This window comes from Piliocolobus tephrosceles, chromosome 9 (assembly GCF_002776525.5).
Source record: "Piliocolobus tephrosceles isolate RC106 chromosome 9, ASM277652v3, whole genome shotgun sequence".
NCBI classification, from domain to species: domain Eukaryota; kingdom Metazoa; phylum Chordata; class Mammalia; order Primates; family Cercopithecidae; genus Piliocolobus; species Piliocolobus tephrosceles.
In genome coordinates, this window is record NC_045442.1 from 85,044,325 (window position 1) to 85,058,263 (window position 13,939).

At 47.4% G+C, this 13,939-nt stretch overlaps 1 protein-coding gene across 3 annotated transcripts in view; it reads left to right on the forward strand.

Annotated features, from left to right (window-relative positions):
• WDFY4 (WDFY family member 4) overlaps window positions 1-13,939 on the forward strand; it is a 312,143-nt gene that overhangs the window by 38,628 nt on the left and 259,576 nt on the right. For all 3 annotated transcript variants that reach the window (XM_023230197.2, XM_023230195.2, XM_023230196.2), the window contains exons 5-11: window positions 283-417; window positions 2,972-3,161; window positions 4,561-4,750; window positions 6,523-6,680; window positions 8,198-8,650; window positions 11,027-11,131; window positions 13,157-13,347. In XM_023230197.2, the coding sequence (XP_023085965.1) occupies window positions 283-417; window positions 2,972-3,161; window positions 4,561-4,750; window positions 6,523-6,680; window positions 8,198-8,650; window positions 11,027-11,131; window positions 13,157-13,347 (1,422 nt within the window). The remainder of the gene's footprint in view (window positions 1-282; window positions 418-2,971; window positions 3,162-4,560; window positions 4,751-6,522; window positions 6,681-8,197; window positions 8,651-11,026; window positions 11,132-13,156; window positions 13,348-13,939) is intronic.

The following is a 13,939-nucleotide window of genomic DNA, read 5'->3' on the forward strand; positions in this document are numbered from 1 at the left end:
CCTTCCTTCCTTCCTTCCTTCCTTCCTTCCTTCCTTCCTTCCTTCCTCTGTGAATCTTATAAAGGAGCTACGGAGCACATAGTAGGCACTTTATATAAACTTAATCTTTACAGCCACCCTAGGTGCATCCTCTGGTTGTCAGCATTTCACACCGCAGGATTGGAGCCCAGAGGGACTGTCCCACGGCCTCACTGAAATGGCTGTAGGGGCCTGATCCTGGGTCTGGGCTGACCTGCTTCTGCTGCCTTGCTGCCTGGGGTCACGTGTGCTCTTCTCTTGCAGGAGACGCTGGGCAGGGTTGCTGAGTCTGGGCTTCCAGCCCTGCTCCTACAGTGCCTTTACCTCTTCTTTGTCTTTCCTCTGGACAAAGATGAGCTTTTTGAGAGTGATCTTCAAGTTCAAAGGATGTTCGTGCAGGTGAGTTCGAAGAGGGCCTCCAACTCCCTGGGTCAAAACCCCATTTCGGGGACAGACTCTTCAATGCTTCCCAGAGATGCTTTTATCTTTCTCAGCCCTGGTTCCTGAACTCCTCTGTTCTCCCAGAGGGTCTGAGCTTCCCTTCCCCTCCCCCTCACCTCCCTCATGCTCTTCATGGCCTGCATGGTTGGAAAATAAATTGCCTCCTCTTCCCTGCACCTCATCATGTCCCTGTAGCACCGTCCCCTCCCTTGCTGTCTCCCAGAAACGTGGTCCCCTGCCCCTGCACTTGGCTTCCCTGCACCCATCCAGCTTCCCTCCTCCAGTCTGCATTCTTGAGTCCTGCCCACCCTCCCTGGGATCTGGAACCTCCTCTCCAGCCCCTTCTCCTCTGTTAACAAGCACAGTCTGCCCAAGTAGCAAAACAGTAGCCAAAATTTTCTAAGTGTAAGTTTTGTACCCACCCCTGTGACATGGTCTCACATGGGTCACCTCCAGGAGTACTCTCTGCCATCCCAGAATGTGAGTAGTGCTGTCATCCTGGGTCCATACAAATTGAGGCATGGTGAGTGAGCATGGGGTCTGGGGTCACAGAAGTCTTGGGTGGGGCTGGGATTGGGAACCCTTGAATAAACTTGAGTTTACATGTTCTTGGTGCCTCTTCCCTCCTCTCAGAAGACATCTCAGGCCTCTAAGCATCAAATGCAATTTCCTTCTCTCATTCCCCATCTTTCCTCTTCTGTTTGACTGACTAACTTCTCACTTCTTTCCCCTGCCCACTTCCGGGCAGTTTCTGCTTTCTCAGCTTCTGACACGCTGAGCTCTCCAGATAACCCTTCCTGCTCCCTGAGCTTGCAGGGGAGGGTACGGAGGACCGTGTGGCCCAGGAGGATACGGAGGACTGTGGGGCCCATCGCTGGGTCCAGTGTCTGCAATGTCTCACACAGAGCAGGTGCTTGTGACTGTTCAGTGAAGTCCCAAATGCAGCTGCCCATGGTACACACATGTCCACATTGGCATCCACGTTAGATGAATTCCCAAGCCCATTCCTCATTTCCAGAGGGTAGTGCATGAGTTCTGGCAGATTCCATTAACGGTGGGTTACCCTCTGAGTTGCATTTGTGGAAATGTAGGAGTCATCTGCTTTTATGTCAATCATATTCTAAGTGGAGGCCAGGACGCTGCACCAGGCACTTTCTCAAATGTTTACTGTGTGGCTTTTAGGTGCCCTGAAGGAAAGTAGTGCAGGGTCTGTCTTTGAGGTCTTCTGGGTATTGGACAGAATGTGTGCCACAGGGAATAGACCATACCTGCATTGCTCAAGGGTTTCTGTTACTTCATTTCACAAAAATATACGGAGCCCCTACTGTGCGCAGCTCTATGCCAGATAGACGGTTACTGCAGCAAGCATAGGGCTTCACTTTGAAAGGTGACAGAAGGGTGAAGAAGCCAAACGGGGTAAACAATCCAGGAATAAGTGTGTAGTTAGCAAGTAAAAAAATAGAGATGAGGCTTTGCTCTGTTGCCTAAGCAGCAGAGCAGTAGTTAGCAAGTTTTTAAGTGCTATGTAGGTAAAGCCAAAGGTGTGTTGGGCAATGGTGGCAAGAGGCCCTGATTTGTATGAGAGAATCAGTGGAGTCTATTCTCAGGGCGTGGCATTTAACCAGAGAGCTGAGGGTTGTCAGGGTCCGAGGAGGTAGCCTGGCCTGGTGGGGTGGAGGAAGTGGAGAGGAGCAGAGAAATGGCCATGCAAGCCCAGGGACAGGTTAGACCTTGGTCACATGGCCACACCTACCTGCAAGGGAGGCAGGGAAATGGGACCTGCAGCTGTGGTCCATGATGCCCAGCTTCCCTATGTATCAGACTAGAAGGGGCAAATGCCTTCATTCCCATGGAAGGACCTTGTGATATTTGCCACACTGGCAGCAGGTCCTGTTGGACTACCAAAAGCCCAGGGGAGAGCTGCAGTGGATAAAGTGAGTGAGAAGGCAGTGCTAGTCCATGTGGGATGCTATGGGCCATGCTATGGTGCTGGGATTTTATCCCAAGTGGAGAGGGAGGTTTTGCAAGTCCCTCTGTTAGCCATTAAGAAAGGGGATTGGAGGGAACAAGGAACCCAGTTAGGAGGTTGTATGCTCACCCTCGTGGTCTCATGGAGAAGTAGAGTCCGAGTGTCAACAAATAATTCTGAAACACTTCCCTTTTTAAATAGCACAGGGTCTTATTAATTCTATACCTTAATTGTGGGTGACACTTTTTGATATCCCCATTAAAAACACACAAAGTCAATTACTTCTTTATTATTCTGATTTGGAAGGGATAACAATTATTTGTAGAGGGTTGATGCCATCAGATTTGAGCCCCGGGTCCTGCCGCCCTTTCCTAGGGGACTCTGTTGACCCTGCTGGTCTGGGACAGAGGGTGACCCCATTCAGTCTTGTCCTTCCCACTGAGATATGCCCGTCAGTGCTCCAGAAAAGTAGGGAACAAATCCATCCGAGGAAGGAGACTTCCTAACCAGGTCTCATTGGCTGTTTATCTTCTTATTTTTCAGATGTTGCTCAATATTTGCAGTGACTCTCAGGGCCTGGAGGGACTCCTCTCAGGAAGTGAGCTGAAGTCTCTGCTGATTGCCACGACCTGCCTTCGGGAGCACAGCTGCTGCTTCTGGAAGGAGCCCACCTTCTGCGTGCTAAGGGCAATCTCCAAGGCCCAGAACCTCAGCATCATCCAGTACCTGCAGGGTATGGCCCGGGAGACTAGGTGTGGGCTGTGGGCCACGCAAGGGCTTCGCTTGAACTCAGAGCAAAGGCTGAGGGCCCACTTTCTACAATGAGACCTGGGATGCTCTTGCAGCCTCTGTATAGAATTTTGGGACCAAACAAGAGAAGAATGAGCAGTCATGTCCAGTAGATAATTCTACATGGCTTGGCTCCCTTCATGAAAGTGCTGTTCTTGTTCATTTTGCTGCTCCATTGGAGGGAGGAGGGAAAGAGGATCTCACTGTGCACATACTACCCATCAGACACTGTGCTGGGCCTGTTTGTACATTATCTTGCTTGTTTCTTTGAGACAGCTATTAATGCCATTTTTGAATGGGGAAAATAGACATTAAGAGTAGTAGAAGAATTTTTCAAGGCTATTCAGTTAGTAAGGAAGAGAATGCACTTTCAAACTTAAAAATGCCTGATTCCAGCACCCTCATTTTTACCCTGGGAACTATGTGTAGGGGTTAAGGCCAAAGACTCTGGAGCCAGACAGCCAGGACTGGACTCCAGCTCTGTCCTCATAGCTGAGTGATCTCAGGCACTTAACCATTGGGGTGCCTCAGTTCTCTCATCTGTAAAATGGGGATAATAATACTGCTGATCTTACTGGATTGTTGTGATTCTTTGTGGCTCTTCTGAGTCCTCGCAGCTGAGAAGCTGAGCTTGCATTATCTCAAGTTCTCATAGGTACTTTTTCTGATCCACTGGATTAGCTTCCCCAGCACTCAGAGGAGGCTTCTCTCAATAAGAGATTTCTAAAAACAGTGACCCATCCAAATGCAAATCTGAGGACCTCTCTTTTCAGACTCAAATCTTCCCCTGGCTCCACACCACTCTGGTGAGGTAGCCCGTAAGCCCCATAGCCTGCCTCCTAGGAATGGGCCACACCCTCCTTCCTCTCTGTGGGCCACACTTCAGTGTTCCAATCTTCTGGCTTCTTCAGTATCCAAAGCACCCCATCTTTTCACCCGCTGCCTCCTCACATGTTCATACATCCTCCCCTGCACTTTTCATCAAGCTGATTTCTGCTCAGCTCCAGCACTACCTTGTTAAGATCTGAGATGAGCTCAGGTCTTGCATTTTACATCTCACTACCTAATGGACCTGGACTCTCCCTCTTGCTGAGAATGAGGCACAGAGGGTTGAGGGACTGCCTTCCTCCCCTGTGCCACCTGCTGGGCTTGCAGAGTGTGGCTGTCAGGGTAGCACTTTCTCTGGGGCAGTCTTCTTGATCCAAGAGCCAGCAGAACATGTTTTGGATTAATTCCCATTCATGTCTTGACATATTGTTTGGAGTAGGGGAGGTAGGTGGACCATGGCAGGAAAGCTCTTGCTTCCACGCTCAGCAGGTCTCTCCTGTGCTTCCCTCCTCCAGTGACAGACTGTGTCAGGCTGTCCCTCCAGAACCTCTCCAGGCTCACGGACACTCTCCCCGCCCCTGAGGTGAGCGAGGCTGTAAGCCTGATCCTGGGATTTGTGAAGGACTCCTACCCCATCTCCTCGGCTCTGTTCCTGGAGTTTGAGAATTCAGAGGGCTATCCTCTGCTGCTCAAAGTGTTACTTCGGTAAGTGGCTGTGTGTGGTACGGGGAGAGCACAGGACCGCCAAAGCCTCAGTCTTCGGAATCACTGGGGTGCTTTGGAGAAAAATAGATATAGCTCCACAGAGTGTGGCCAGAGAGACCTCTTATTTGAAAAAGTGATTCATTGTGCAGACAGGCATGGGGACCACCTCCTTAGAGAATCAGTAGTTTTACAAAGTTTACTTGTAGGCACCTGTCACCTGCATGCTTTTTGGCCTGATTTTCCCCAGTCAGAACCCAAACAGAAGCCCTGTCTGTTGGAGGGCTTCTGGCACTGCTGTAAGCTGTCCTGCCTGTGTGCTTGGAGGACTGGAAAGGTCTGGAAATGAATCACCCTCAGGACCAGCTGTTCACCAATGGCTGAAGGAGCCGACGGGTACATACCTAGCGCAGCTGCCTTTGGGTGGGCTTGCTCTGCGTGGCCTCCAGAGCTCCCCAGACGGATTATCTCCAGTGGCCCCATGAGGCGCTTGCCTGCTAATGCTCTTGGACTGGTTTCCTTCCCTTCCCTGTCTCACGTGGCCTGTCTCCTACTGGTATTTTCTGGGATCAACTCCTAAGTGAACTACCTCTTTCTCAAATCCTTGAAAGATGGGAAACCCAAGCTCAGACACCATTCAGCAGGGCCTGGGCTGGCTCCTCCTTGCCTTCCACTCTGCCTTCCTGTATCATCTTCGAGTGGGGTCCAGGGATTAGAGAGAGGAAGGGATGCAAATCAAAGAAATGCCTTGATGGCCCAAGCTCCTCTGCTGATCTTGGGGAAGCTGCTCTAGGGCAAGGCCATGTACGTTCCCTTGGGCTTTGCTGGGCGAGTATGGGACACCCTTCTCCTCTGAGGGGTACATCTACTACTGCACTTCACACACTTCGCTACAGAGCCAGGCTTTGAGCCTACATGCGGTGACTTGGACAAGAGGGCCAAAGTCCCTTGGTCCACCGAGAGTCCAGAAGAATGTGATTAAATGGCAATACCCTAGCGCCTTCCTCTAAAGGAACACTAAGCGTAAATGCCCCTCTGGGCACCTCATGTTTTGCATTGGTCTGGGCTGTGACCAGTTGACTATGATCCCCACGGAGGTCTGTGTCATAGCATTTCCTGAACAAATTTTTGATTCATTGGGTGTTGAGTTTTCCCCAGACTTCTTGTGGAAGGCAGGAGAGGGGACAGGAACCTGTTCCAGGGAGTGCCAAGAAGGTCTCATGTGGGCTCATTGGCTTTCCTTTCTGCCTTAACTGAAGTCACACTGCAAACACTTTTCCTCTGGAAATGGCAGGGCTGGAATAAGACTTAAGATGCCCTTCTCCATAAGAGGAACAGGACAGCCTACCCGCCCATAATTAAAATACGAAAGCCACACTCAACCTTTAAATAAGCACAAGGAAGTCCGACTATTTCCCACACCGTTTTGTTGCAATGTTGAACTATTGTATTACATCTCTCATTTGGGAGGTGCCCTGATCTGCTGATGCCCTAAGCACATGTCTTTTGGGGGTTCAGTCACAAGTGACCTACCAGTGAGCAGATGGCATAGCTTTTCACAGGTTCCAAATGCACTTCTTTGGATCTAAGACTGACATCTGCAGAGTGGTGTTTATCCAGGGTGCTCCCTTGCCTCTGAATTGCCTCAGGTGCAGACCTGTGGGGTCTTCCCCAGCTTGCAGATCCCCATTGCCTCTGTCTCCTCGAGAGCACCATGCATGCATGTGGCTGCTCCATCCAGGAAGTATAGGGAGCTGGCCTCATCTGTCCCCCAGGTATGATGGGCTGACCCAGAGCGAAGTGGACCCACAGCTGGAGGAGCTCCTTGGGCTGGTGGTGTGGCTGACGACCTGCGGCAGGTCAGAGCTGAAGGTGTTTGACAGCGTCACCTACCCTCAGCTTGAAGGCTTCAAGTTTCATCACGAGGCATCTGGTGGGTCCTTCTTGTGTCTGGGTGACCGGAAGAGTCAGTGCTGAGCCCTGAGAAGGCTACAGAGGGTCTTCTCCTGATTCTTTGCATTCCTTTCAATGGTGCAGTAAGCTCTGATTCTGTCACAACCTTTGGGGAGATTATGAATGTCTTCCGTGAGACTTAGTGGAAATATTGCTTAATAAAGGCAAAGACTCTCTCAAATAATGGAGGCAGCCTCTAGTTTTCTCCCTCACCCCTGGTGTGATTTACTCTGCAACATTTGCTTATATAATGGGGACTGATGGCCCTAAAGCAGCCATCCGGGCTCAGAGTCAGTGACTTCTTGGTACTCTGAGACATTGATTGATTGATGAACTCATTTAGCAGGCACGGATAGTTTCTGTGTGGCAGGCACTCTGCCCCATGCTGGGTGCCAGTGTGAACAAGCCAGTTGTCTGCTCCTTAAAAGTCCTCTATAGAGACTGTCACATGTCCCTGAACCCTAGTCTGCTGGAGAATCGGCTAAGAAATGCATCAGGCACAGCCATAACCCAGCTCAGACAAGAAACCTCGAACAGAGGGCCTGCCAGAGGGAGTTTTTAAGGCTAAGTGTGGGTTGTCTAGGTTGAAATGAAGGGAGAAAGTTTAAAGGCAGAAATGACAGTCTGGGGAATAAATAGTGGCCTGGATGGCTGGGTGAGTCTGGGCAGTGAGAGCTTCTGCAGAATACAGGCAGGGAGGCTGCAGTGCTGTAGGGTTCAGGTTAAGAAGGGCCATTGGACAGGATGCAGTAACACATAGGGGCGCAGACATAGTTTAGGGGAGTGCCTGAATCACAGAGGAGTTTCACAAACATCTCTGGTATCTGAGGCAGAGAAGGCTGGAGGCAGGGAGCTTTCTGACAAAGTGTCTCCTGGGGGAGAGAGAATGAGGCTTAACCTTCAAGCTGGAGGAAAAGGTGGGGATGGGTCAGGAAAGTGTAGTTATTTATCAGCTTGTCTAGAAACAAAACTGACTTTGCTAGTAATCTCCAACATCTTTTGATTTTAATCATTGAAACCAATCCTCCTAGTCCAATGCTGTCCAATGGAAATACAATGCAAGGCACATTATATCATTTTAAATGTAATTTTTAACTTTAAATAAGAAACAAGTTAAATTATTTTTGATAATATATTTTATTTAACTCAATATATCCCAAATATTACCATCTCAATATATGGTCAATACAAATAATTGTCAAGAAGATATTTTGCATTGTTTCCTTTGTATTACCTTTTTGAAATCTAATGTGTACTTGACCTTCACGGCACACGTCAGTTTAGAGTGGCCACAGTTTGAGTGCATCTTGGACCATGCTGCACCAGCCTTCTTCACACCCCAGGTGGCTGACTTTTCTGGACTTCTGATGGACATGTGCCCATAGGAGTTAGAACACATAAACTTCAAATGGCAAGTTCTCTTAGTAATGAAAACATCTGTTTGTAGACACAGGCAGGAGAAATGACTTGCAAGATCTTTCTTGTTTTCCTCCTCAGGGGTGACTGTTAAGAATCTTCAGGCCTTCCAGGTCCTACAGAATGTTTTCCACAAAGCCAGTGACTCTGTCCTCTGCATACAAGTCTTATCGGCCATCAGGACCATGTGGGCCTGGAATGCTCGAAACTTCTTCCTGCTGGAGTGGACCCTGCAGCCCATCTCGCAGTTTGTAGAGATCATGCCCCTGAAGCCAGCCCCAGTGCAGGCACACTTCTTCCAGCTCCTAGAGGCCCTGGTGTTCGAGCTGCACTACGTGCCTCATGAGATTCTGCGAAAGGTGCAGCATCTGATCAAGGAGAGCCCTGGGCCATCCTGCACTCTCATGGCCCTGCAGAGCATCCTCAGCATCGCTGGTGGGGACCCACTCTTCACTGACATCTTCCGGGACTCAGGGCTCCTGGGCCTGCTGCTGGCACAACTTCGGAAGCAAGCCAAGATCATGAGGAAGTCAGGTGCCACTGGGCGCATCGGGAGGGATGGGCAGGGGTCAATGTCAGCCAGGTCTGGTCTTTGGGCCAACCTGGCTGCCCATGAAATGTAACAGAAAGTCAGCATGCCCATGTCACTGGAGAGGTATGCTTGGGACACACAGCTTCACAAAAGACAGGCAGCCTCCCAGTCTTCCCCATGAAGAAGTGAAAGGGATGGGTGAACTTGGGGCTAACTCAGGCCTTGTGAATTCCCAGGTTTTAGATATATCTTGCCCTAGACATTGTGTGGGTGTACAGACAGGGAGACTACAGGGGTCTGACAGCTCCTCAGGAATGGGAGCTCGGAGAGGCCTTGGGTTTGGGGGCCCTTCTGGGGTCTACTGGGATGTGGCTTCCTAGCTCACTCTGTTCACTTTACACTGTTGGCTCAGTGGTCTCCCACTGGGAGAGAGCTCCCTAGGGTCTTACTGGCCCAGCACGCCCCTCTGAGTCTTGGTGCCCTGCTGGGCTGTATACCTGTGGCTCCTTGGCAACATCTCCTTGCCCCTACTTGGCCCCTGCGCCCTGAAGTCTCAAACCCAATAGCCTCTGCTGCTCCCCTGGGGCTTTAGAGTCTCACGAGGGTGCACAGTGGCTCAGGGGTTGGGCTCTTGCACTGCCTCACTGTGCTCCCCACCACATATCCTGCTGGAGTCACTCTATGTGGTGGTCTTTAACTCCCATCTCCATTGACTTTCCAATAGGAAGCGAAGTGTGGAAACTCCTTCCCCAGCTCTTCTGGTCTCTCCCTCAGTCTCTCTACACCTGCTGCTCTGGGGAATCAGCCTGGAGGAGGGACACCGGGACACAAGAATCTGGATGCTTACTCTGCCCACCTTCCCTCCTTTAATTCTCCTTCTCCCACTGTACTGGCTGGAAGGGTCAGGGAGCTCTCTAGCCTTTGGTTGCTTCTGTAATTCTGCTTCAGACTTAAGCCAAGGTCACCAGTCTATCTGTTTCCTGGGCCTCTCTGAGGGAAAGGAGCTAAGGACTAGAATCCTGGCCATGCTACTGACAAGCTGAGTGATCCTGAGAAAGTGACTTAACCCCTATGGACTGTGTCTTCCTTGGTAAAACAGGGTAATGATGGACATCATTGGAATGCTGTGAGATTTTAATGAGGGAATCTCTGAAGAGGACCCACTGCTGTGCCTGGTACATAACAGGGGCTCAAGAAACATTAATCACCTTGTCCCTATAGTACCAGTGCTACTGCCATAGACTGAGATAGACACGCAGGGAGGAGCTCAGGCATCTTATGGAGGCCAGGACGGACCCAGCTTCTCCCTGGGAGTGTTTGCAAATAGGGACAGGACTGTGGAGGATGAGCCCAAGGGATGGTTTGTGTGTCTGGGCCTCTGGGCCAAGCCCTGGACAATATTTTATGAGCTAGTTTCTATTGCTTAGTAACTTCTGTCCTTAAATCCTATCATGGATGAAGTTAATGTATTGCTTCCTCTGCTTTCCTTGGTGTTTAAATGAGAAGTCTCTGCACAGTTTCGTTGTTTGTTGGTTCTGTCTTATCTTAGCTGGTATTTCTTTTCAGCAGCCTAACATTGAATTTGCTTTTAAATCCAATTCCAGACCCATAACCATTCCTAGGAGAATTTGAACTTTTTTTGTTAACTCATGCGTTAGTCTTACTTTGTACTTTCCATTGTTAAATGTGTCTTGTTATTTCTTAGATACTTTGTCTCCTGATTTATAAACTCTATTTTGATTGATTGATTGATTGATTCATTCATTCATTCCCCAAATAAGTATTGAGCTTCCAATTTGTGTCAGGCACTTTTCTGGCAAGGAGATTCAAGGTGAATAAAGAGATCTGGTTTTGCCCTCATGGGTCTACTGGGATCACCTCTTTACTCCAGTTTCTCTTGAGCTTCCCCATGGCTCAGGAATGAGCAGGCAGTCATCCCTCCCAAGGATGAATGGCAAATTGTAAAAGTGGCCAAAGGAAAATTAAGAAGGCAGGGTTCTGTGTATCATCTGGGGCAATGCTTCTCAAAGAGCAGTCCCTGGACCAGCCCCATCAGCATTGCTTGGGAACTTCTCAGAAATGCAAATTATAGAACCCCATCCAAAAACTACTACATCAGAAATTCTCAGGATGGGACCCAGCATGGGGCTCTGGGTCTTAACAAAATAAGCTCTGCAGGGAATGCTGATGTGCTCAAGGTGGAGAACCCTGCTGTAGGGGGTAATAGCCTTCTATCTTACCAGTTGGGATACACACTCCCTTATGATGAAGGCATTATATTCACATCTCCTTAAGACGGTAGAAAGCTGGAGTCAGAGATTTGGGGTCATACCACATGTACTTATTTTTCTGTTGTTGTTGCTTCTTCAATATGGCAGGAAACAAACTCTCTACTCCTGGTGTTCAGGATCCAGAAAGAGAACTCACATGTGTGATGCTAAAGACTGTAGTCACACTTCTGAAAGGCTCGGTGAGGAATGCAGGTAAGGATGGTGCCAAGTTTGCCTCATCACTGCTTGGTAAAACATGAACTCTTTCCTGGTTATTTATGGCAGTGTTCACAGGTTATACTCAAGGAATAACCAATACACAGCGTTAGCTGTGGCTAATGCCCCTCTCCTGGCCGATGTTCAGTGATCATCAATAAGTTCGTAGATACTGTACCTCTGTTGACACTTTTTACCTCTAAGATTGCTAAATAAAGTTGGTGACAAAAAGACTATGCTCAATCTAGCATTTTCTAAATTTATGAGACCACAGAGCCCCCTCTCCTCTTTTCAAGTGAAATTTATTAGTGTCCTGATGCAGTGACTATAGATGATTTCTAATTTTTTTAGATCCAAAGAGTAAAATACGGGCAAAGAAAGCCAGCCATTTTAAATAAATGTAATTTGTTGTGCTCTCAGGCATGATGGACTTAGCAATTTAATCCATTCAAATTTTCTTTTAGTGTTCTAAGATCATTTGGCTTCTGGGTTTTAAAAATAATACGAGCATATATATATATATATATGCTCATATTATTATATATGTCATATATATGCTCATATATATATGTCATTTTATATATATATATATAATGACAGAGACACAGCAACATCCAACATCATATCAGTGGGTTTGGTGATGTAGGCATCTTTATCTGAGGTCTTCGTAGAGTAACTATACCTAATGTAAAAAATTATTCCATTATGGCAGAGAGAGAGTCTTTAACATTTAGCCTGCAAAAGGTTCCCCGGAGGTGCTGGCTAAATGTGTATTCCTAGGCTCACATCCAGACCTTTAATTAATAGTCAGTCAAGGTAGAGTTCAGGAATCTACATTTTTTTTTTTTGAGATGAAGTCTCGCTCTGTCACCAAGCTGGAATGCAGTGGCATGATCTTAGCTCACTGTACCCTCCACCCTCCGGGTTCAAGCAATTCTCCTGCCTTAGCTTCCCGAGTAGCTGGGACTACAGGCGCATGCCGCCATGCCTGGCTAATTTATTATTATTATTATTATTATTATTATTATTATTATTATTTTGTATTTTAGTAGAGAATACAAATTCTCTACTAAATTAGTAAAATTTAGTATTTTACCATGTTGCCCAGGCTGGTCTCGAGCTGCTGAGCTCAGGCAATCTGCCCACCTCGGCCTCCTAATGTGCTAAGATTACAGGCGTGAGCCACCGTGCCTGGCCAGGAATCTACTTTTAAATAGGCTTTCAAGGTGATTTCTATGTCAGAGGTAGCTAGCCTGTAACTGGAAAAATCTTGTCTGCTCAAATCCCCATCAAACCATTTGAAGGATCTAGTTGCCTCCTAGTTTCTTTTTTTCTTTCCACATGAATTACTCCAATATCAATCCTGGGGAAAAAATGCTTGGAATTACTTTTAAACAAAAATGTACCACCAGTCAGATTTCTTTAATTTTCTCCCCAAGGAACTATCTAGAAATTAAATATGTTCTTAGCTTAAATTGTGGTTTGCTTTCTATACGAATTTTGGCAGAGAGAAGACAGAAATTGTCATTGGCCCTGGGGAAGAAATTATGAGGAAATCAAGGGAGAGGTAGATCTATTATTACTTTTATTACTTAGGTTTCTATTTTTTTTTCTTTTTTTATCCCAAGAATTCATGACACTCTTATTAGCTTTAGTCACCATGTCGTACAATAGACCTCTTAAACTTATTTCTCCTTTCTTGAATGTATCTCCTGTGGGGAGACGTTAGTCAATTTTTTTTTTTTTTTTTTTTTTTTTTAAATAAGGTTCTCACTGGAGAAGAAAGCAGTTTTTTCTTTTTTTTTTTTTCGTCAAATCCACAGTTCCACAGTTTCTTTTTTCTGCTTCTCACTTCAACAGTGGGTATGGATTACCAAAAAATTTACCAGTGAGCAAAAGAGAATCATAAAAAAATAGCAAAATGAACTTTGAAAATTAAAAGAAAAAGCTTTTCTTTTGATTGAAACTGAAGTGGCAATGTTCCCCCTGGCCCTAGCCTCACTCTGTCTGTCTGGTCCTTAGTTGTCCTGAAGGACCATGGCATGGTGCCCTTCATCAAGATCTTCCTGGACGAGGAGTGCTACCGGGAGGCCTCGCTCAGCATCTTGGAGCAGCTCTCAGCCATCAACGCCGAGGAGTACATGAGCATCATTGTGGGTGCTCTGTGCTCATCCACTCAAGGCGAGCTGCAGCTGAAACTGGATCTCCTGAAGGTGATTTCAAGTCCTCCTTTGAGACTGGTTTTCCTATGGATATGGACCAAGTGATCCACATTTGCTTAGGCATTTATATTCATGTAATTCAGTTTGCCACTGTATGTGGTAGGCAGTACCCTGTATTAGGTAGTGTCAGGTGCTGTAACAAATAAATTCCACATCCTCAGTAGCCTGGTACATTTGAACTTTCTTTCCAACATACAGTCCAGTCAAATGATTGGTGGCTGTCATTCAGGAACTACCATCACCTGGGCATCTAACTTGGGCAGCAGACAAGGGAAGAGAGACCATGGGGAAATGTACAAGGCATTTTTATTCAGGCCTAGAACTGGCATGTGTTATTTTCTGTCCGATTTTCTTTAGGAAGAACTTTGGGCAGGACTCACCTGGATGCAAGGGATGCTAGGAAATGTTTTTCCTGGCTAGGCAGCTACTTCCCACAACACTGTAAACTATGGAATTGCAGCTCAAAGCAGCAATGGCCAAGTAGCTGCCTTGTTGATTCGATCAGCATTTATTGAGCATCTAACCCATTACCAGGGCTGATGAAGAGTACCTGGGACTTACAGTCAATTATGATACAACCCTT